The sequence below is a fragment of the Callospermophilus lateralis genome, unplaced genomic scaffold (assembly GCF_048772815.1).
Source record: "Callospermophilus lateralis isolate mCalLat2 unplaced genomic scaffold, mCalLat2.hap1 Scaffold_138, whole genome shotgun sequence".
Lineage (NCBI taxonomy): Eukaryota > Metazoa > Chordata > Mammalia > Rodentia > Sciuridae > Callospermophilus > Callospermophilus lateralis.
Genome location: NW_027512535.1, coordinates 2,757,652 through 2,783,641, shown reverse-complemented (window position 1 = coordinate 2,783,641; position 25,990 = coordinate 2,757,652). Strand labels below are relative to the sequence as shown.

Here is a 25,990-nt window from a genome sequence, read left to right as displayed (position 1 = left end):
CAGTCTATGGTGTCTACAGAATATTCTTACTATCACCTGAAAGTTTAAAAACTTTCTTCTGAGTCCACTAACAATAAAAGTTCAAATACCTATAGTTCCTAAACTTAAATTGATGTAAGAATTTGATAGAAAAAACAGACTAATTTCCCAATTATCAGTCTCTTTTTTAGTAATTCAATAAAAATGTATCTAAAATTCAGTTTTCAAAATTAATAGTAGTTGTCAAGTATAAAGTATAGTTATTCATATTTCTGAACACTGTTATAAGGCATTCGAGATAGATTTATGAAATGACAGACTTTCTCGAGTAAAATGCAATGTGTCAAGAAGCTATTCTTTATTTCCAGTCCAATGGGAATTTAAGAATCATTTCAAACAAGAATAAAAAATGAAAATAACTTTTAAAAGTACTTGTAGGTGACAGATAAATCCCTATACTCTGTGTACATCACATTGTTTTCATCAATGTACTGTTTTCTTAGCTTAAATGTTTTAAATACATAAAAAAATTATTAAAATATTGTTTTATGTTCTGGAAATATTTGATATAAATTAACTGGTAACAATATAGCAGACTCAGGATTTGCTGTATAAAAATCTATAATTTATATGTGATATTTTTCTATTCATTTGAGGTCATGATCTTATAATTAAAATTGATACCTAAGCCTAATCAAATTGAATTTTGAGGTACTTATTGCCAACCTTTCAATTGACAAATTTTCACATCGAATCATGTATCTTTATATATTTATTATAAAATCCATAAGTTTAATATTTTAAAATAATTTCTAATTAAAGTTGTAAATTTATGTTACTTAGTTATCAAGAGTTCCAAAAAAAATTCAAATTGCTTTAATCCTTGTCAATTAATGTTATATTTACATTTACTCTTATTCATTCCTTAAATTTGTTATATATAAATGATTCTGCTTTTGCTTTTGTTTTTTTTGGTCTGTTTTGAGACTTGATCTCACTAATCTTGTCCAAGCTGGCCTTGGATTTATAATCCTCCCACCTCAAGTCTCCCCAAATAGCTGCTATTTTAGACATGTACCACCACACCTGACTTGTATAAATTTCTTCACTTATATTTTATTATACAACATTAATAAATAATGAAATACTTTCTTGGACACATAAATAAGTCCACCCCTGAACCAGAAAATGTTTTCACAGATGCTGAAACAAGGAAATCAGAGAGAGTGATCATGGAGCCTACTGTCAGTTTGTTCTCAGGCTTTCTCTGTTATCTCAATTTTCCCTTTCTCTTCCATATTTTAGATACTATTCCATTGACAACCAAGTTATCATTCCTAGGATTTCTTTCAAATACAAGAAAATGAAAATTAAATATTATAACAATATAGTCCACAATTTTCAAATAACATGAATGTTCCTAGAAAAAAAGAGCCTGGTACTTTATTTTTCAAATAACTTTAAGTCATAACCATATTTCAATATATCAAAATGCAAAATAGTGTCTCAGAAACAAGGAATACATTAGCCAGTATTGGCATATAGAACACTTTTCAAATACATAATCAATTATAAGCTCAATCCAGTCTTGCAGCAACTTTGATAAGCCAATAATATTTTGTCCGTTTTACAGAAGAGATGATGAAAGTTTCAGTTATTCAAGAGCTAACGTAAGAAAGTACTGGTCAGAAATGGCATATCAGAAATTCAGATTGGGACACTAAAGTTCTATTTATGATACTTGCTATTAATGAAACAATGTACTATGTGATAATAATGTCTGTGACTATTTCAAAGAAAGATAGGGGGAGGGTTATGAATTTGGATCAATATATATCAATGTCAGCAATTTAAAGTTATTATATTAAGGAAAGTTTTTAAGCTAGCTGGAAAAATTTAAAAATTCCTAAAAACAAAAAAATTTGTTATTTCTTAGTATATTAAAGAAGCAATATGTAGAATTGATCCATTCATTCATTCAGCCATGTACACATCCATCTGTTAATTTACTTATCACACAATTAGCAATATTTCACTTATTTAAATGTATTTTTTGGGTTAAACTAAAATTCAAATCTGACACAAAAAGATTAGTAAATCAATGAATTTGAAAATATTTTATCAACCACATACTCATGAATAATTACTACCTAAATTTCTGCAAGCATAAGCTCTTACTTCAATTTTGCAAAGCCAAATGAAGAATGAGATATGTTAAAAACACAAACATTAACTTTTCATGCCAAAAACCACTGCTCTCTTTTCCCTTATACACTAAGGGTCACAATCTATTCACAATAAGTTAAAGCGTTCTACTTAATTTTGTTTATATAGGCATGCAGATAACAGGTGTGTAGCAGGTAAAAATACTCCTAAAGAACTGGGAGTCTGTGTAGGTTAAAATAAAATAAGTGATGAAAGTAATAGAATTGCTTAAATGATCTTATAAGATCTTATGATCTTTTGTCTTAACCAATACCAAGCATAAATAGTAATTGATTCTTTTATACATACAAGGAAAGGAAAGAATTCCATTTTTCCCCTTAAGAAAAGTTAGCATTTTATACCATAAATCATTCATTTATACATTTATATGACAAACTGACACCTACACACTGCTTTGTAGCAAAAGTCATTAAAAAAATGGTTTTTCAAAGTGACAAAAAAGTCAGAAGAATTTCTATGGTAGACAGTCCCTCCAGTAATATTTGAATATGGGTGAATAATTATATTTCTGTCAAATTCTACTATGCATGAATTATGAAGCGTTGTAAAAAGCCATGCTAAATGGATAAAAGGATGACTACTTACCAACAGGGCGAGCTGTAGACATTACAATGGTGTGGTGAGAACATAAAAAAGAAGTTTAAGAAAAAAGAAAGAAAAAAAATTATAAGAATGCATGATCATGATGTGTAATGTTACAGTTAAGTAATGAACAATAGAGTGATTTCTAGTCTCATAATTTATGAACAAAGACGTCTGAGTTTGAAAAAAAGTTATAAATGTGCTCCCAAGAAAAATATCATTTTGGCTCTCAGGACTAATGATCAGCAACTTTTATTAATTCAGGTAGTTTCATCACCATTACTTACTACAGTTATTAGGTCAAAGACCTTGAGTTCAACAGCCAAGTTCTATCCCAAAGTTAAGAACCTGCTGAATATAATCATTCAAGTCACAGACTAGCAAATGTCATGTCAATAAAAGAAGGCCTCACTGTCTGATTTAAATAGCAATTGGATTTTAAGCATGGTTAGTCAGAACCATTACAAGGACTACAGAAAAGCCCCTGACACTGATTTTCAGTCAGTAATAAGTTAAGATCACATCACTTTTCATCCGTGGACAGGGTGGATGAAAATATAACAAATAGGTTGAAACATCCTTAGAGATTTCAACTCAGTAGCTCCCTAACTACTGTTAAGCTTTTTTCTTCTTTTGGCAGAGGCCAAGAAACAATGACTGACAAGTTGATTCTTGTTCACACTGTGAATGGCTTTCAAACTGATGCACCAACAAATTATTATTTTTTTATTATATCATAACTTCCAATCACTAAAATCAGTAGTAATAGGCTTCCCTTGTTATTAATGCACAAAAATTGTAAGAGAGATACATGGGCTTAATAACATTTTCTTTAAACAGAATAATGTCAAATCTGTGAAGATAGTAAACCATTTTATATAAAATAGAGGTGAATATTTTAAAACAGGCTGTTCCATTATCCAGAGAAGAAGAAATATATTTATTGGCATTTGAACTGTATGAAATCTTAGAAAACTCTAGACAGACAATGAGGAAGTTATTGGCTGGTCTAACATAGAGTCCTTCTAAGATCAAAGGCTACCTCTAATGGTAGTGGAGCAACATTTTAACCCTAGTTCTTTATTGTGGGATTTGGGACAGGCTACCTGATTTTTTCTTGCTAGATTCCTCATCTGTGAAATGATAGATAATACCTTATGATGTTGTAAGGGTTTAACAGGTTAATTTGTGAATTGTATTTATCATATGTAGAGCAGTAAATAAATCTTGGTTTTCAGTGTAGTAGTCACCACATACTTACAGGTGTAGTTACTCTTGGAGAAATACAATTTAAAAATGTCAATATTTGTCTTGACTTTTTAAAGAGACACAATATTCACATAACATTTATTATGTTTATTTTTATAATTATTATGTTTTATTTTCAGTTATTTCTTTTAATTTTTTACTGTGCCTAAATTAAAAATTAAACCTTATCATAGATAGGTTTATATAGAAAAAAAATTTAGTGAATGTGGTTTCAGGAATCCATTGAGTGTCTTTGAACAAAAACCCTGTGGATGGTGAGTACTATTGTATTTAGTAAAAGAGTCAAACAAAAAATAAAAAAAGACACGATTTAGAAAATTTGGGCCAATTGTAATTTTTTTCACTATTTTATTTCTGGAAAGAAAAATCACTATGTGTAAGTAGTAAAAGATATACTCAGAATACTCCTCTCACTCCCCATATTATTCCGGAGAGAGCAATTTTCTTACTTTGTGTGGTGTGTATATACTTCACCTTGCTAAACAGAGTGGTAACTATATTTTACAGGTAGTTGCCTCTGATTTTCAACATTCATTTCTTTTAACTACTTTCAATTTCTTAGATGTGAGGTAAACACAAATGCAGGACAGAATTATTTATTTTCTGCAGGTATACCCTTCTTTTCCACTGTTTAGCATGTCTGTATGTATACAGCTGAAATTATATCATAATGATAGCAAATTGCAGAATTATGAGATATTCTTTTTTTGAAATAGAAAATTGGGAGACTTTAATAGCAGATGCTGCATTATGAACACAATTTACTGGAATTGCTCTTCTCTAATCATATAGAAACCATGTTACATCCTAGGGAGGTTATAAAAATATACAGAAATCCATTTATCCTCTGAGAAAATTGAGGTCTTAGTTAGAATAATGACAAGGACTTGAAATCGAGTTGGGAGACCTGACATCATGGATTGAGACATCATACACTATCGATTTCATTCTATGAAGCCACAACATACTGAATACATAAATAAAATAAGAACAATGATTACCACATGTCTATAATTTTAATATTCTCTTGACATTCCTTAGACTTTTTCAAAATGGAGCTTGTATATTTGTATAATAAAAATTCTATAATCCCCATTTCCAGGTTAAACTGAGAACTAAGAAATATTTACAAGTGGTGCTTTTGTTGTAAGTTGATAAAAAGATTATATGAATATAAAATAATTTCTTTACATTTCCTGTTTACAGCTAAAAAGTCAACCTATTCAATAGAATATGCAGTTCAAACAATAGTCATTTCTTTTCTATATCATTCAGAATGCAAACTTCATATAATAGTTAAATATGCTCTTTTAGAAAGCATTGCATCAAATAGAATATACAATTTTATTTCTTGCCAGAGGAAAACTCTAATGTTGATTTCTCTGTGTATCTTCCTAAAAAGTGAAAAAATGTTCCTATAAAAGCTTGCATTTTTAATGTGGTCTTTCACATTTGCATTATTTTAAGCCTTTACAAATTAATGAGTTTCAATTACTTTAGACTCCAGTTTTGATTTTTAACATCACTATGATTCAAACTGCAATTCTGTGACTATCTGAATGCTGGGCTTCCTCATATAATATATTTTAATTCTGTATAAATTCTGGACAATTCTGGCATCTCAGAAAATATTTCAAAAGATAATGACTTCATAGAAAAATATTTTAAGCATTATTATTTAAACTTGCAAAAGCACTATTTTACAATACCCTGCATTTGATATAATGCCACCTGAGTTAAAAAAGATCAAAATATTACCTTAAGAAAATTTGCAGACATTTCTCAAGATAATAGTCATTCATTTCCTTTGCTATCAACAGCTTTGGAAGCAGTTGTTAGAAATACATTTAATCTCTTTTAAACTGCAGCTCCTTAAGTTTGATGTGATCACTAAACCAAAGATTTTCTAATCTACAGATTTAGTTAGCAGATGCAGTTAGCGCTATTCTCACAACATTAACAGGCACATATATCTAATTTAAATTTCTTTCTTAAAAGATTGTAACAGAATGCTTCTGGCAAGAATAATTTTCATATTAACACAACAACAAATGAAAATGAAAAACTTTAACTTAGATGTTTTAAAACTCCTAGAAAACCAGATGGAGAAAAGTCTATGAACGAGTAGACATTAAGCAAGACACCACAAATCTCTCATTCTTTCAACAGGTTGGGAATTCCCTAATGACATAGGCAATATGAATACATTTTATTAGTATTATATGAATATTTATTTACTATGTTTTCCATTATCAAATATTAAAAACAAGTTGTTATGAAATATAACTGTCAAGAGGTTTTTTGCTATAATATTTTACCTACCATCCATGTTTTAAGGGATAGATTTTGATCAATCATAGCTGGATGTTCCTATAACTAAAGCAATGGATATTGACATCCAAAATTTTGGATAGTTTAGGGGAAAAAAGGACTTTTATTTAATCAAAGAAATGCCACAGAATTTGACTCTTAATCAGATTATTGCCTATGCAGTAAGATTCTGTCTCACACTTCCTTCTTTAGAATTCTACAATATGTTGGTTAATTCCAAAATGTTAATGAATTTGTACCTGCAAAAGAATAACTGTCTCTGTATACTGGGGTTAACACAGTTTGGGTCTCACCTATCAATGTGAAAGTGACTTGCAAACTGTCTATCTGCAAATGATTCAGTGCTGAGCACTACAAGATGACTGGCTTACTGTCTTTTGAGACCTTATCTCTTAACAAGAGAAACACCAATATTGTATGCTCACCTTATTTATCTTCCCTAAATGCCAGTTGGGGGACCTTTTCTTTTGTTACAATCATTTCCTAGGTCTTTAATTATATCTTAATGCTGATGATGCCCAAATTATAACTTCAAGCTCAACTCCTTCCTTGTACTCGAGACCTACATATCCAAATGCCTGCATACCAACTCCATTTAGATACTCAAATGGCATCTCAAAACCACTCAAAACCATGCTCTTAATTCCCACCCTTCTGTTTCAGTATGGCTCCAGTATTCCAGTAGTTTAAGACTAAAACTTCAAAATCATCGCCTAATTCTCACTCTCCAAACATTCCACACCCATCCAACACCCTTCAATGTGTCCATGATCTAGTCAGGCTTCGTTGCCCCAAGGAACACTCTCAGCGATGGCCAGTACAGCTCTCACCAGCACTATTGCAATCACTTTCTGACTAACGTGCAAGATCTACCTTAACCCAGTCAGTACACTATCTTCATTATTCAACGGGCAGAGGGATTAATTTAAAATCTCTCACTAAGTAATTTCTACTTTGTGCAAATCAGATCAAATTCTCTTCACAAGATCTGTGTCATTTGTATTGTGTCCTCACCCATCCTCAGTTCATCCTGTTCTCCTGACTTACCCTGCTCAACCACCTACACCTTCTTTCTGATACTTATATGAGCTGTTTCTTAGTGCTCTTCAACTCATTTCTCCTGTTTTGGAAATTCTTCCCACGGATTTGTACATTCTTCTTTCTTTGAGCCACATTATCAGAGAGTTGTTCCAAGAGACCCAGTATCACCTGCACCCCCTGTCCATTTTTCTTAATAACCTGCATTATGTTATTCATTATTTATTACTTATCTTCAACTCCTGACCAAAATATAAGTCCCCCAGGTCTGGGCCTTGGTTTTTTACTGGGATTTCACTGGCACAGAAAAATAGCTCCTGAAATAATGCATGAACACAATAAAAATTTATTGAATTAATTCATAAAAGCCACACAAAGGGATGGTGTAGGGAATGTGGTAAATATGAGTTTCATTATAGAGGTTTCCTAGGGTGATATCCATTTATGTGGTGGCTAGAAATGAACTCTTAAGCTCAAGGAATATGCTCCTTCTACAGTCTCTAGAATTCCCAGGAATGGAGGGAAAGAATGTCTCCCCTACAGATCTTGCTTTCATCATTTTTTAAAAAAAATTATGACAAATATGCTTGAAGAGAAACAGTATTACTAGTGCATTCAATTACAAATCATATCTCCCCTCAAATCCTGACTTAGACGGAGAAGCCATAATTCAAAATTTAAGATTACCTCAGAGATTTCCTGAAGGACAGTGACTGTTGATTTGGCAATGCTGGAACTCACTTTGCCTCTGTGCCTCATAATGTACATATTCCCTTGATCCTTGGACTATGGAATGTCTATGCTGATCTGCCACTGTATATTTGATGAACTAACTCTAAGAGGACCTGGATTTTACCCCAAACTTAACTGAAAAAGCTTGGATTTGGTTTTTACATTTGTTTGATTTTTGCACTTTTAGTTTTCTGCACATTGTCTTCAACTCCACAAGAGGTGACTGAATCAAAATCTTTGTCTTAATTTTCTGAGTCTTTTGTTTATTTCTTTATTATGCACCAGTGGCTTATAATTTTATTTCTTTTCTTTCAATATCTTTGTAAGTTTGTTGCCATTAGTGCTTCTTAGATTATAAAGAAATGCTGCTATAGTTTCTCAGAGCAAAACGTTTTTATAGCCAGAATGTGCATTTCTTCTATTAATTTCTCTGGCTGAACCATTTTTTCCCTTAATTTCTCAATTACTATTTATTATATAATAATAATAATAATAATAATAATAATAATAATAAATAATTACTATTTATTATAGAATAATTTCTCAATTACTATTTATTATAGAATAATCAAAAAAATTGATGTCTTAACTTTGGATTCCTGTAAGGCTTCCCAGCAAAAGTGATGGCAACTGTAATTATTAAGTATCTGTAAATAGATAGATTCCTTATTGTCTTACAATGAATTAATAAATGGGTTAAAAATTATGCATAATTAGTTATAAATGCCATCTGTTTATTTATTATATTTTATATAACTTAGTTATATTGAATCCATTATAAATTCTGTATGCATTTCTATAAACATGAAAATCTTGATTAAACTTTTTGGGTCATTGTTGTAATCTTTCCATCTTAAACTGCAGTATAGACCAAAACACATCACTTTAATTCAATATAAGTGGTTAGCTCAATGGGAAGCCCATAAATTTTACTGCCAGAAAGACATTGACTAGTGAATTAAATTAAAAATTTATTCTTTTAGAACTTAAATAAACTATAGTGGGTAACATTCAATAGGAACGTTACTCTTCAAAATAGCATTTATTTGAAAAATTGGCATAAATCAATAATTGGAATGGAATCATACTACTAGTTGTAACTTCCTTTTATGAATCATATGGTAACTCCTAAAATCAAATAAAATCAAACTGTTAAAATGAGTAAACATTTCTCATTTATCTCATTTATCCACTTTAGCGTAATAATATTTACAATACATTATTATATGCTCATTTGCTCTTCTCTTCAACTAGATAAAAAGCTCCTGAAGGGCAGACTCTTCTTTGTATTCCTGTGACAAGCACAATGTCGGACACATGACAGATGTCTAAGGGTTTGTGGAAATGGTGAACTCAATTTCCAGTTCTATCTAGGTTTCTGCTGTACAAAATACTTATTTGAAGTTATATTGCAATATAATAGCCTTGTGGTATTTGATGAAAATTGTACTGTGCACAAATCAGAGTGGATGTTGACCAATTCTAGATAAAATATTAGACAAATTCTGAGAAAGAGACTGGAGTACACATCATAGCACTGGTAGGGAACTTAAGATCATGAGAACACAGGCCTGAGGTTTTCTTTAGAAATTTCTTCACAGCGATGTTTTTCTTTAAGACAGTGCACTTTTCAAAGCACCTTTACTTAAGGTTCATTTGAACTTCCAAACAACATTATGTGTTGCATAGGGCAGAAAAATATAATTTACCTCTTAAAAATAGGAAGAAAATCTTACAAAGAGAAAGGCAACAATTCAACCAGTGTCACACAGTGAATCAAATTTCACTCTTAAATATAGTTGCACCATACTGTGCAAAGCAGAATACTGTAACATTTATTTTCAAATAAAGCCCAAAATTCTAGAAAAGACTGGCACAATTAATAATGATACAAGCAGGAGGTGCGGAGGTGCCCTATTTCATTACTACTCATAGAACTGGATGGTGTTGATTGACTGTGGCACTTATACTACACACTCACCCCTATATAATATAGAGGTCTTACTAAGTTGATTAGGACCTGGCTAAGTTGCCTAGGCTGGCTCTGAACTTGCAATCCTCCTGCTCAGCCTCCAAAGTTGCTAGGGATTATAAGTGTGTGCCACTCACCATGTAACTATGACCACTCTTTTAACCTACTTTTCATTAGAAACATTATGTACACGAATATATGCAATAATAATTGGACTTATGTTTATTTTTTAAAAAACCAATCATTGCTACAACTAAAACGGTTATATTGTATTTGAAAAAAGAGGCTGTGCTTCTCTTTTATGTATGCCCTATTATAATGCTTAATGATAAATTACATTTTCACAAATATTTTCATTATATATCTAGAACATTAACTTCCTTTTTAAGGTCAAGTTTTCTATGTGGAAACAAAAATTGACTAGACAAATTTACAAGTTATTTATTTATGAAGCAATAAAACAGAAAGTCCATGAAAATTCAATGATTAAAAATTAATGCAGAACACACATTCTAAATATTGCTCTTAAGTTTAAAACAAAAACTGTTGTAATAATAAACACTGTTAGAAAAGTTGAAAATAGAATCTGTGTTCAATTAAAAAATATCACAGAATTTACTGCATATGATTGTCTTTTCATATATCCTGACCTATCTAATTACAATTACATGGTTCCAAAGCAATTTTACACAGGTAGTTTAAAACTTCTCCTTTGCAGTTTTTGAACTGAAGAAAAATGTCCAAGATTTATCTTAATCAGTAATAATAAACTATAAAACCCAAATAATGAATGAATTCCGGATTTTTTGAGTTTCCTATTTTTATTTTGCTTTTGTCTGTCATATTCATAATTCCCTGAGCCTTCTCACAGGAAAGTAATTCTCATGAATTTTTAAATCAGATCTCACAGTTCAAAAAACTGAGATCTATTTCTAAAAGGCCTTATTATAATGTTCTTTTGAACTCTCTGTGATTTCTATTGAGTTTTCCACATATGAAATAATATTTTCTACCACATACGTAGTATGAATTAATGGATGCTTACCTTCAGACTTTTATATGTGAATGAATCACTATATCTCAGATTAGAAAAGGAGGGGCAGGAAAGCAACTGTATTAATCAATACTGCACATGGGCATATGAAACACTGTAACTTAAGTGTGAAACCTATAATAAAGATCTAAACAGTATTAAACAGTATTCTTATTTTACACTTGAATTAAAGTTAAAATTATGTGATAGAAGAAAACATTATTGCAAATCTGGCAAGTGAATCCAGAGTTGTGAAAATTAGAGTGGAGATGGCATACAATGTCTATAATAATATCATTACTTTCTGTTGTTGTTGATGTTAATGGTAGTTGCCTTGCTTTGCCATTTCTCTATTTTTTAAAAACTTTTACTGCCAATTGCTTACTCTGCTTCATTGGTTCTAAGTGATGCAGTACACTAAATCACTTGATTTTAGACATCACTAGTGAGAGTTACTCTTCAATTATTTTATGCCAGCTATATCCTCTAATTAGATGTTACTACTAAATAATATGGGACAAGTCTCATTTTATCTCCCCCTAGAATTGAATCACATAATAGGAAAAACTGCAATTAGATACACTGAAATATACATTAGTGAGTGATTTTTTTCAGCTGTAAACTTTAAGAATTTATGGTCAAAACTTGTTAATTATTTTACAATACAGTCAAAACTGCTTTCCACAAACATGACCCTTTGCTCCATTATTAAATATAGTAGGCAATGCTACATTCTATTTTTTCACTTTATTATGGAAGGTAAGCAATTGGCTTACTTTTCACACCCCATCCATGGGTTGTTAATAGTTTCATGCTTTAAGCATTTCATTGAAATTATATTATATATGTAAAAATAACAGTGATATTTGCTAAATATGAGTCCCAATACAATGCAGTTAGGAAAGTTGTAAGAGACCTCAGAAATTTGGAGATGCTTGAAATCAGGAAAAATGCATCATATTAACATATTTAATTGGCAGAAGGAACTATAAACAAGTTTATTTTGAGGCTAAAATATACAAATACTCTTGTTTAATTGTCTCAGGGTTAGCATGAGATTTAACATAGCAATAGAAAACATGTGCAAGGATATCTTACATTTAAATTCTGGCAATCTCACTGAACATACAGATAGAAGTTGAAAGACCTTATTGAAGCACCTGTCTTCCACATTTCTCTTTACTCTCAACTACCTTATATGGCTGTAAGGAACAGCTGTCCTAAAAACATCATGATCATTTCACAGACTCTACTTAAAAACTTTGTACGTTTGTTCATTTTCAGATAAACATTTATATCAACTAATATTTTTGAACTTATTTTTAATCTAATCTAAAGTTTATGTTTCAAAAAAGCATGCAGGCTGCACTAATGCATGAACATTCCTTCCATTCTGCTCCATTTGGCTCAAAGTCTTCTACAAATCTAAATTTATTTTCTTTCTATCCTGACCATTTTCATTTTTATAATTTTTAGAACTTGAGAAAACTCTCTTCCTATAAAGTTTTCTGTAGTTTCTCCCTGTGAACATCTTTGAAAAATGGTTGTTTCAATCATTAAGTTTATAATTTAAATAGTATGTTTTATGTTGTCATTTTAATTCAAGAAATATAGACTATCTTGCAATGTGGTAAGTATGGTAGCACCTTTGTACTCTAAGCATGATGAGAGGAACCAGAATCATCGTTAAAGTGCAAAACCTTAGAACTCTGTCCAGAATTATTGAGAGTATTTACATGTAGCTGAGTGCAATGGCACACACCTGTAATCCCTGCTGCTCAGAAGGCTGAGGCAGGAGGATCCTAAGTTCAAGACCAGCCTCAAAAAGTTAGTGAGACTGTCTCAAAAAAAAAGAGGCAGGGGAGAAATAGATGGTAGGGAAGTAGCTCAGTGTTATGTTATCTACTTAACATACTGGGTTCAATCCCCAGTATGTTAAGTAGATAAATAAGTAAGTTATGTTTACATATACAGAAACATTTCATGATAGTCTCCAAAATCTGTGTAATTTTCATGTTTTTATGTATCAGTTAAAATAAATTTAATGAAAATAAAACAGAATAAAATCATGGAAACCAGATTGTAGTTGGAGAGAGCTTGCTTTGTAGGATGCACACATCAGCTCATCATAATACTTGGCCTCACATAGTTCAACAACTTGTAGCACAATATTAATAATCAAACAGGTAAAAAGGATCATGAGACAAGTGTGAAGTAAGCTTCAGTGTGAGAGGGGTGCTGGGGAAGAAGATCACAACCAAGTATGATTATAACTATTAATGTCATCAAATTCCATTAATAATAATGAACATTTATTTGCTAATTCTAATAAATATACTTGTTCCAGAGCTAGTCATTTAACATGCCTGATCATCTCCACAATGACCAGGGTGGTAGTTACTATTATCCTTATTTAACATATGAGTAACTTTAAAAAGAAAAATCTAAATACGATGGTCCAGCTCAGAGTATAAATGTCTATTTTCTCCATTATTACAACTTTTTCCAAATTCCCTTGCCTAAGTGTATCATTTTCGTTATTACATATATGTTATCTTTCCTATTCAGGATGCAGTGTTTCTTCCAAACTTGTTTGCAGTCTTTTAAATCTTCGAGATGACTTTATACTCATTTGATTCTCCTACAGAATTGATTGGAGGTAGTAAATAAATTTTTCAATGATATACAAAAATTAACAATTCCCCACAGGAGAGTTTTTAAAGTTTTATTTAGTCATATAGGGCACATAGTGGTTTGTTTTAGCTATAAATGTCTAAATGTAAAGCAAAAGGGTTAAAGTCTATACATGTGAGTGTATGAACCGGTTGTGTGTGCATATGTGTGTGAATGTATGTGTAAATGTGTAAGGAAAATTATTAATTTAAAGCATGAGAGAATATGATAATGACATTAGCTCAAAGGTATCATGATTCTGCTATAGTCCCTAAATACACTGGTGATTTGGGGTATGTTTTATGTATTTTTATTTGCTTATTTACTTACCAAGAGAAATTATGTGAATTTATACTTAAAACTTTAACATGATAAATTAATTTAATTACATAATAATCCTTTTTTAAACAAGGCCTCAGGCCATATTTTTTTATTTATTTTTTAATTTTTTTAGTTGTTGATGGACCTTTATTTTATTTATTTGTATGTGGTACTGAGAATCGAACCCAGTGCCTCATGCATGCTAGGCAAGCACACTACCACTGAGCCACAACTCGAGCCCTTACATAATAATCCTACAGTAAATAATCCTGGGGTAAAAACTTCAATTCACCACTTTCTTAGGAAACCTGGATTATCTATTTTGAAGAAGTATCAGGCTCCCTCTTTAAAAAGACTTCTAAGAAAGTAAATATATTAGTTTTCATGCATCTCTGAACTTTGAAGTAGATATCTTAATAATTAAATCATACTCATAGAAAAATTTAACATATGTTTAGCTCTTTTAAAATGAATTCAGACACATCAGTTATTGTTTAAAATTCAATCTAACTTGTTAATAACAATTTTCTTAAGTAGACTGAGTTTATTTTGGAATAAGTGTTGTTTTGCTTTTTTTCTTGCATTTGTGCACAACTTATACAATAAATTGTAAGACTTTCCATCATAACTTGGTCATGTCTGAATAAATTAATGAAAAAGAAACAGTCTTTGAGAACCAAGGCCATTTTCATTCTCTAAAAAAAAAAAAAGCATCCTTTCATTTCTTTTCTTTTTTTTCTTTGGTATAGTTGAATGACATTTTTCAAAGAAGTATCAAGGGTAGCTGGATTCTTTCAATGGATGAATAAAAGAGGAAGGAACCCCATTCATAGTACTCCTAGACTCTCTGTATTCATCAATCAATGGCAGTTGTAAATAGAGACACTGAAATTTGTTCCTTTAATCTGAAAAGATATGGCGAGCGTTGGAGGAAAAGACCACCAAGAGACCCTCTCATGCAACAGCAAAGGGTTTATTGGGCATCCAGCATGCTGTGGCTCAGAGCTCACTTAAGAAGAGCAGAGAACAAAGAGTCCCAAGAGCCACTTGAGCAGAGTTCATATACATTCTTTAGAGAGGGCAGGGGCTTTACATACGTCATAGCCTCCTTTAGCAAATCATCATATACTGCGGGAAAATCAAATAACAACTCTAAAACATGATTAGCACATTCATTGGCAGGAACAGGTCCGGTGGGGGTGATTGGTCAGCACTAAGATAGGCATACATTTAAACTGATTGGTTGAAGCCCTGAGAAGTGTATGTGCTGAGCTGCACAGCCTCTGGGAAGGGGTGATTTAGTAACTACGTGGTCAAGGGAAGATTTCGACACACATCTAACAGGCGGTTCCAGGAATTGTCTTAACTGCCACAGAAATTTCAGGCTCTGAGTGCAGCTTGAAAACTTTACAAAACCTGGTCCTTTACATTTTAACTTCAATTTCTTTTATCCTTTCAAATCTAATGTTTTCTTCTTGCACTTGCAATGTTTTCTATTTCCTTCTTTTTAATGCAATCTCAGAAGGTGTTTCTGTTACCAATTTTCTAAAGTTTAAAATTATTTGAGCTTGGAAACAGCAAAATTTACTATTCAATAATATTCTATTTTAAAACTTCTGTTTAAATGAGATATCAAAGTTGAAAAAAACTTTAATAAAAAGCCCATTTCACTGTCAATATTGTTTAATTTTGCAAACGTTTATCACAGACTTCAAAATGTGTCAACCCAAATTTGGGTGCCCCTGGGATAAATAGTATAGGCAGGTGCATCATCTCCAGAGTGTTCTGCAAAACTTGGCCATCCCACCGCATAGCCTTTCTTTTGTGCTTCTATTAATTAAAAACCACAGCTAAAGAGAAGATAGTCCATGAGTGATAAGACATCTTCTGAGTACATGAAAAATAACTTTTCTGTTTGTCTGAGTGTGGGTTTGCTCAGGACCTGCACTCTTTTGCATGTTAGGATCTTTATTTGCCTAATGTCATCCAATATTTTTGGATCAAACAGTATAACGTACTGTATCAATTCCTCTTCTTCTTATTGGTGGAGAAAATTAGCCTAACTCTGAAAATCACAAGTTTTTCTAAATTCATGGACAATACATTAATTAAAAATTGCTTAGAAATTTATACTATTTTGTAATAGGAAATTTCAAGAGAAAAAATGCTAGGTAAGAAGCCTTTGCTCTTCTATGTTAAAAGCACAAATGTTTTTTATCATGTTTCATTTTATTGGATTTAGTTTTGTTCTTTCACTTACTCAAACTATATTAACTGAAATCTTACTGGGGGCTGGTAACTTGATCAGTGAAAGATAAATGTGGTCCCTGCCCTCACTGTTTATTTTGGACTCCAAATTATATTCTGGGACTGGATATAAAGGATTATAAATGAAAATGACTGAGTCTGTCCATCCTTCTTTCTTTTAATTTGCAGTTAGAATTTTGTCAAGTTTTTATGAGAGAAGGAATGGCAGCATTTAAATGAAAAACTTAAAGTTTTAAACATTCCTGGAGAACATTTATTTTTTTAAAAAAATTCTGTGCTTATAAAATTACTCAAGAATGTCACCATTGAGGGAACAAAAAAATTATGCTATTGGAAAAAAATTATTATTACAGAAATTAAAAGGGTAGTCATAATTGCCTGAATATGAACTTTGTGACTTAAGCAACCACTTTAGTATCTTATTTCCAAAACAAATCCTTTTCAGTGTTTTGTCCCACAACAAATACAAATGTTGCTTTTATATTTGTTTCACACATTTATAATTAGATGTTCAGTTTACAAAAGATAACAAACTAAGAATAGTCATGACAAAAGGAAAATAAAATGAAGACCTCCTGACTGCTCAGCTAATGCTCTTTAAGGAAACATATCATGTGACTATATTCTGGTTGCTTGGCTTCTGTTGCCATTGTTACAAATTCTATTTTATGCCTGTAAATTCTATCTCCTAAATTTGCATGCACAGAGCACCATTTATTACACCAATGACATGTTTCCTGGTATTCTTGATCTGGCTTGAATAGTTAATTGCTTTATTTCAACTCTTCACATAATATATATGAAGTTACAAATCATCAAAAACATATATAATCTAAAGCTTATTAAAGATGTTTTGCCTCAAAGAACATCCATATATCCTTAGTCAACAGACCAGGAATTGCTAAAGTTAAAAGTTTAGTTATGTTTTTAATTTCTAGCACATTGACTATTTAATTCTTCATCCAATCAATATTTAAGGCAAGCATCTACATGAGATATAGATTCATGAAAAGTTCCAAACATTCCCTGGAAGACCAATCAAATAAATAATGACTTATAACTTCTGGAATTCTTCTGGCAAATCTTCCTAAAATCTCTAATGTTGATTTCATAGAATATCAAAAATAAATACTTTGTTTATGTGCTCTTTTAACTAATGTTTCCATCCTAAATATAGTACAATGTTGCCAAATACAAATTTAGCTGCATTAAATAAAACTGTATTGGAGAGAGTTGTGTTTGTTCAGTGTAAATTAAATCACTAATGTGGCAAACAGTAAAAATGCACCAGGTAAAAACAATAAATGCCTGCATTTTTCCCTCAAATAATTTTATGTCTTTTCTTTGTGAAACAATACAAGTCTTAAAAAGTAAACTCAATGTTAATTAGATTAATTCTTGAAAAAGTTTAATAAACAAGACATTAACAATGAGGGAGAACAGCTACACTGCATTTCAGAGACTCAATAAAAAACTAACCTTTTTGAAGAGATATTAATTCAAGAAGAAATAGAAGAAAATTAGATTAATGGTCCTTGGAATGGAGAATTTCAAAGGTGTCTCCATCATCTGCAGGGATTTTAGTTTTTTTTTGTGAACAGTCTTTACTATATATCATTTGAACAAAAAACATTTTATATATAGTTGTGGAATTATGTTTTGTTAGAAAAACCACATGACATATTTGATTCACGTTCTGATTCTAGTTTCAAGTTAAGAAAGTGGATAAATTGGCTTAAAGCATCTTATTTACAAAAATCTGGAATATTTATTCATTATAATTTTACTCTAAGGCATCATGCTCTGATACAAAGTTTGACTTAGAACTATTTCTGATATCATCTAGAAGAGTGCAACTTCATTTTCCTGCTTTGTGTATAACATGCTCCGAGGGTCATAGTCTAAGAAACTCTGGAATATAGGTCATCTATGTGGAACACTCAAAATTTGATGCATCTTGCCTTCTGAACATGACCTTTTGTGTTATCGGTGAATCTAGCATACAATTATTGTGATTGCTTGATAATGTGATCACTTGGTTGATTTAATCTGTTTTTTAAATGAGTGTGATCTCTGTGGTCAGTTGTATTGCAAATGTAGCTGTTGTGTTTAGATGTTGGGAAATAAAGCAAACAGTTGAAACTAAGAACAGCAAGTGTGATGAAAATGATAAGGCATAGAAATCTGCAGGATGCTCTGTGTGAGCCATCTTGATCAAGCAAGATATATTTGAACCTAACATACATATATAGGCACATAAGCATACTATGCACATACACTTTAAGGCAAGTTGCACAAAATGTTTACCTTTATTTATCCCACTAAATGCAAAGCATAGACTCTATTCTTCTATTATTCCACTCAACTGCACTCTACTCCACTCCATTCCATTGGTTCATATTAGTTAAAAATATAATGGGCTTGGCACTGTGGCACAGACCTATAATCCCAGCAGCTCCAGAGGCTGAGACAGGAGAATCTTGAGTTTAAACACAACCTCAGCAACAGCGAGGTGCTAAGCAACTCAGTGAGACCCTGTCTCTAAAGAAAATACAAAAATGGGCTGAGGATGTGGCTCATGAACTTAGGGTAATGATGTCTAAATCATTCCACAGTCTTTCCTACCCCCATATGCGCTCCCGTTCCCTCCTTCCCTTTTGCCCTATTTAAAGTTCCTCCATTCCTCCCATGCTACCCACCCATCACCATTATGAGTCAGTATCCTATATCAAAGAAAATACTTGGCCTTTGGTTTTTAGGGATTGGCTTACTTCACTTAACATTATATTCTCCAACTCCATTCATTTACCAGCAAATGCCATGATTTTATTCATTTTTATTGCTGAGTAATATTCCAATGTGCATATATACCAAAATTTCCCTACCCATTCATCTACTGAAGGGCATCTGGGTTGGTTCCACAATTTAGCTATTGTGAATTATGCTTAGATAGTTTGAAGAGCTTGCTAAAGCTATGGAATGATGAGGGGATGATGAGGGGATTCCATTAGATTCTTTAATAGATTCATGACATCCCTTTGAAGTAATGAAATCTACACGGTATAAAGCTATTTACAGTTAGAACTCTATATAATACCTACTTATTATATTATCAACTTTATTTGTATTATCTCATTTAATCTTTACAACAGTGTTTTTAGATTGGTCAAATTATACCCCAGCATTATAGTTAAGGGAATTAATGTTCAATGGGAGGAAATAATTTTTTTATTCACCAACATCATAAAAATAAATAAAATATTAATACAGAAAGTTTGACTCCAAAACTATTTTTAAGCTTGCAAAATCCAGTAAGATAATTTATTTCTTTTCTTTGTTCCAACAAAAAGATTTCTTCATGACCTTCTCTGTGCCATGCTCCATGAACATAAAATTAACTGACTGCTCTGATAGCATTTGTTGTAAAGGATAAACAGAAATCAAGGTTGAAGTTCATTCCTAAACTAACAGAAGAGGCAGAAAAACATAATCAGTTACACATTGACTATGAAAATAAGGTAATTCCTTTCTTCAGAATTTTTCTTAAAGAAGAAATCTGTAAGTTTATCAACAGAAGAAAAAAAAACATGTTGGATTTGATGTCTTCCAACTTTGTACTCTAGGAATCTGCCACATTTTTCCTACTGTGAAATTTTTGGTTTGGAGTGGTACACTATCATCGGGTCACCTGGTAGGTCTCTGGCCTCACATACATTCTCTTGAAAGTCAACATTTTAACTCTAGAGTTACTGTTTGTAGTAAGGAGATTAATGATTGCTCTTGGTTGCAGCGTATATGGAAATCTACACAGTCAGCAGCAGTGTTCTGGTTATGGGAAGAGGACTCAGGTGATGCAGGGCTGTGATTCATTGCTACTAAACAATTTCAGTAAAGTTCAAGGTCTTTAGGTCTAAGTGTAACTCATGAAACTTACCCCTTACCTGTCAGCTTCTCTGACAATATTAATAAAAATTTAGAATGACAGCAAATACAGAACTCTGCACAGAATCACCTGAGGCTGAATTACTTATTATAATAGGCAACAGAACTCAACCTACAAGGTAAAATCTTACTTTCCTTCTGTAATTTCACACAAATTTTGATAGAAACACCTTTGAAGCAGAATGGTGCCTAACACATTTATTATTATTATTATTATTATTATTATTATTATTATTATTTGAATATAATGAATGTAGGTAAAGAAACTAAGAGTAACTGATTCAAGTTAGTGTTATCTGCTAAAATGTTTGATATGATATGAAAGTACTTAGATTTTAAGATAATGTCAAACTAATTATAAAAGCAAAGTTAATATGGGAAGTTACAACTGATTTCAACTATTCTAAATGTTATTCTTGAGTTTTCTTTACAGTCAGTTAAAAGCCATATGGGAAATTATGTCTACTTGATTTCTAGTCCTTTCATAACCTTTGTCTAATTTTGAGCCCAAATTTATATACCATACTTTGCTTTTTGGAAATTTAGTTACTGCTGAAAATTAATTAATCTTTAGAGAACAAGACTTATCACCATTCAAAAATTTCCAATAAACTCTGAAAGCAATTCCAAAAGAAGAGCCTTGCAACATGACTACAAAGTATCAGGTGCCTGAGGCAGATTCCAGGAGCCGCCCTATTCCCCCCACCCAACAGGGTCCATATACAACTCAATCAATCTAGCACCACAGCAATTATATACAGCTTAACTCAAATCATCATCTCAATGGTTCACTGGTGTCACCTTTCAACCATTCCTTCTGGCAATATGCCAGGCATCATTCTGACTGTGGCTGTGGCTCTCAACAGGTTCCAAAAAATTTGTGCTGTTTTAAGTCACTACCTTTGTGCAAATTTGTTACATGGGGATTGAAAAGTGACAGTTACTGGCATTCTTCTTTAAACATGGGGAAAATTGAATCCAATGGGGGAATTCCTCTATGTTAGGTCCCCAGGCCTGGGAAAATCCTATCTGGATTATCTCTGCCCTCTGGGAGCTTCACTGTGTCTTCTTGCTTCTGCATGGAAGGGAACTTTTGTAAGTAGCCGTGTGGCTTGCCCAGTCCCCTCCTGCCAGAGATCTTGATAGTTCTGAGCATCTCCCCCTGTCCTGTGGTCTGTACCTGTCAGTTCCCACAGGCAGCTCTCCTGCTGATGAGACAGCCCAGTTCCTTGTGGGCCCCTTGGATGCCTCATGAGACAGAACATGTGCTCTCATCTTGCTGAGGTTGTTCCTTTTCCATTTTCAGCTTCTTCTGGGGTGGCTGAAGGATAATTCCAAGAAGCTCCCTGGTGGCTCTCTAAAAGGACTGAGAAGACCCACTGGCATAACTTGAACCCCTGGTGTTGAATGCTGGGACCTTTCCATCTTCCTGAGATTGCAGCAAAGGGCTGTACTGCTGTACCCATTCAGCTCTTTGTGCTAACCTCCAGAGCAGCAATCAATTATTTTTAGCACCTTTTGCCATCTGTAGAGGATGAGGATTTCCCATATCGACAGCTCTTTCCTCAGTTTCTCCCTCTCTCTCCCCACCCCCCAATTTTACTATAAACATAAAGAAGAACCAGCTTTCACTTCAACACTTTGCTTAGACATCTCCTCAACCCAACTTGTAAACTCACCATTGACAGGTCCTACCTCCTAAAGGGAGGGAACCATTTTCCTAAGCTTCTGGCCACTGTGGAACAAGGGTCTCCCTTCCTGCAGTTTCAATAACATGAGGTTTTTTTCTTCTGAGAACTCCCTTGCAGTCCTTTTGGGGTCCATAATTATAGCAGTTTTCAAAGCAATCTAGGCATTTACAATTATTATCATTCTTCTCAAAATTCCAGCAGCTTAGTTTACCAGCAGATTCCAAAACACTTTGCACATATTTGAGGTTTTGTTATGGTAGCATGGCTGGTACCAGAATTTATATCAGTGTTCTGTTGCTTCCATACCTATGATCACAAACTTAGAAACTTAAAAAAGGACCCACTCGCTACCTCCCAGTTTCTGTGCACCAGATGTCTAGCAGGACTCAATCGAGTTCCCAGCTTAAGAAGTCAAAGCAGGACCAACTGAGGTCCTGCTGGCCTGTTTCCCTCAGGAACATCAGGTCCTCTTCCAGGCCCATTCTTGTGACTGGGGGAATACAGCTCCTTGAAGTTGCAGACTAAGGTTCCCGTGTCCTCCTGGGTATTTGGGCAGCAGTCACTCTTGGCTCCTTGCAGTCATTCTCCAATCCCTACTTATGGTCCTCTCCATCTTCAAAGGCCAGCAACAGTGTTGCAAAATACAATTGAACAAAGATTCTCCCAGACAGTCACCCCCAAGGTGGGGTTTAGTTCTATAATCTTGCTTGAACTGGGACTTTCCTTCATTTACTTTAGTGTGTGATAAGTGAGCTCCTGATATAACCCCCTACAATGGACTTTACCATGACTTTCCCTGCTCCCATCTGAGCATATTTTGATTATGATATTTCTCTCTACAGGTTCCTGTGTGGCATCCAATGGCAGCACCTTGGTTCTCCTGAAGTTCAGGAACTGTGCCAGGGTTTCTTTTATGTAACTTGTGTACATATCCAAAAGTCCTGCTTTTTTCTAATCCATCACAAATTATAGACTGAAGTGCTAGACACTTGTGTAATTGGTATTTCTAAATTCTTCTGGAAGCAAATAATGAATGCACATAAAAAATAAAAGTAATAAAATATTCTTCATTGATTTCATTTTAAAGTTAGCCCAATTAAACTAAGAGGGATTATAAAATCAATTCACTACAAAAATTCTATCAAATAAGAAATGAATCTTGAGAAGATTTAACTGATGCCAATTATTAAATTATAGTAATTATTAAATTATTTTTGCAAAATGCTCATATGCTTTAACATATTTTTAAAGCACAATAATTAAGCAAAAATATATTTGCTTTCTTCTTTGAGGGAAGCTCCTTCTACCCATAATTGCAGAAGATTTTAAACTATTTGCTTTTAGCCTCCTCAGATTAAAAGATGTAATCAGAGACAGAATGACAAATTGAAATAAAAAAGCTTTTTATAAAACTTGAAAAGTACTATCATCTTGTTATGTATTCATTCATATGAGTAATGTTCCATTTGAGGTCAAACAAAATATTTTCCAAAAGTTATAAGTTTCTGTTGAACTACTATATTTCAAGTTTCTCAGCCTTAACTTCTGTAAAAATCATGTTATATTGAATAAAAATACAATTTTTAATAAGTACAGAACTAACACTGAAAAAGGTACAGATGGACATATGTTTTTTCTTGTGGTTTTCCTGTTTATTCATGTTAAAGAGTACATAGAATTAAATCCATAAAAATGGAAGCTGTTTGAATCAGACCATCCTGATTCTAAGGTAACACAGAAGATCAGCTTTCTTTAAAATGGACAGAGAACTGGTATATGTGTGCTTTTTGTTTTTCTCTGGTGGGGAATTAATATGAAATATCAAGTTTTCAAAGGTTTCCATTTGTGGTCTTTAAAAAACATAGCTGTAATTTTGTGAACCTTATGCCAATGATTTGCCCCCACCTCTGATGCTGAGCTGTCCTGGTCAAATGCCTTGACTTTTATAAGATGTGACAGGAAGCTATGTGGGGCAATTTCAGAATAGAGACCTCACCAGCTTTCACAGCTTGTCACAACCTCCTCCCCCATTGCCCCCAGCCCTTGAGGAACTCTGGACCCCCAGGAAGAGAAGAAGACCCAGTACCGAATTTTAGGGTCTCTCAGCTGCTAGACTACACATGCAGTGACCTCCCCCCACCTCAGGGCAGCTGCATGAGGCGGCCCAATAGGCATCAGAGCAACCAGTTGAACACAGCATGGTGGAGAAGTATAGGTAAGGGTTGTTTTCAGCCACTAAGCTTCAGGTTAAGGGATTCAATGCAGCCACAGAGTCCAAAAATCTAATCCTCCACCAAAAGCTGGTACAAAAAATGAGTCCTCTTTCAAAAACTCCACTTTACCACAGACTTCTTTACAAACTGCTATATACAAAGAGATTCTGTACCAACATTTTAATGATCTTTTTCTATTCAATGAGTCAAAAGGAGGTAATATTGCATTCATCATTTTCAGAAAAATGCATTAGAGAATAATATTAATAGAAAAGATTATTTTTATACTTTGAAAATTTGTAATTAATTTCTCCTATTCAAAAATTACACTTAGTGTATTTTTATCTTTAAATAAATTAAAATTTACAGTATCGTTTTATCAGTGTAAGAGCTCGCAGGCTTCAAACCATCTTCAATTTCTCAGGGACAGGCAGCCAATTCTGCAGGTAATATTTCCTCCATTGTATTGTTATCTGATTTCTCCTTTTTCTTGAGAATTTTTTTTTCTCCTTGGCTTAGAGGAGTGAGAAAATCTATTGGGGTAAAATTCACCTAGACCAATGTGAGAAATGGAGCCCATGAGTGGAAATCTAGGCTCTGGCTTTTTTTTTTTTTTTTTAAATTAATTGAAGGATCCATTCGGTCCATCTTTCTTTTCTTTTATTTTTTAAATTTTTTAAATATTTATTTATTTATTTTTAGTTATTGGTGGACACAACATCTTTGTTTGTATGTGGTGCTGAGGATTGAACCTGGGGCCGCACGCCTGCCAGGTGAGTGTGCTACTGCTTGAGCCACATCTCCAGCCCTAGGCTCTGGCTTGAGACACAAAAGCCTCCTGCCTCAGCGGAGCCAAACCAGAGCGGGGCTGCTGCAGGGGCCCCGCAGCTCTTCTGCTGCCGACTCTGTGGGCCTGGTTCTTCTTTATTCCAGAAGGTTCCATCTTCCATGGAATGCCTTGGCCTTCCTTAGACAAGTATACAGAATCTTCAGGTTGGAGCTTTAAAAGCTCTCATGAGGAAGGATTCCCCCTCTGAGAAATGTGTCATTTTATGTTCACCAGGTCTGAACTCAAGCAATTATAAATCCGTATCCCCTACTCTAAACGATGATCACCCACAGTGATGATGAAAGAAACAATTACTATTTAATTTAATAGTTAGTATTAAATAAAATAAGGTCCACACAAGAAAAATCAAATTTATGTTACTGGTTCCTAGAGCATTGTCTTATCTTCCACCACTGCAGCTGTGATGCTGGTCTGTAAGTCTGTTACAGTCATTTTTATTTTCTTATTTGTAATATCTGAATAAGGACTGACTTGTTTTACTGATTCCTTAAAGTTTATTTACATAAATAGCATTAGTTCTGGATTTCACTTATTTAATCCCTTCAAATATTAGTAGGGGGAAATTGAAATATGCAATAAATACTACTTCCCCTAGAGAGATTGTTATGGCTCTTGCTATCCCCAGTCTGATAAGGGCATATATTCCTAAATGTGCCCCAATTTAAGTAGGAGGTGGTGCTTCCAATTCAGCTGTCACTTTCAACAACTGTCAGTATTCATTTGAGACAAATGGTTTCCATTTTCAATCAGCGAGCTATCCTAATTATCATGTGACACTAAAATATTTAGCTTAAATTTACACACATACATTTTCATTAAAATACATTTTTAAAAAAATTCTTCAGTCATCAAATCACCATCTATTTTTCT

At 33.0% G+C, this 25,990-nt stretch overlaps 1 protein-coding gene across 1 annotated transcript in view; it reads right to left on the bottom strand.

The window, feature by feature from the left end:
* LOC143640222 (roundabout homolog 2-like) overlaps positions 1–25,213 on the bottom strand; it is a 144,620-nt gene extending 119,407 nt beyond the window's left edge. The window contains 1 exon segment of the mRNA XM_077108109.1: positions 25,129–25,213. Within this exon segment, the coding sequence (XP_076964224.1) occupies positions 25,129–25,213 (85 nt within the window).
* Between the last annotated feature and the right edge of the window lie 777 nt (positions 25,214–25,990).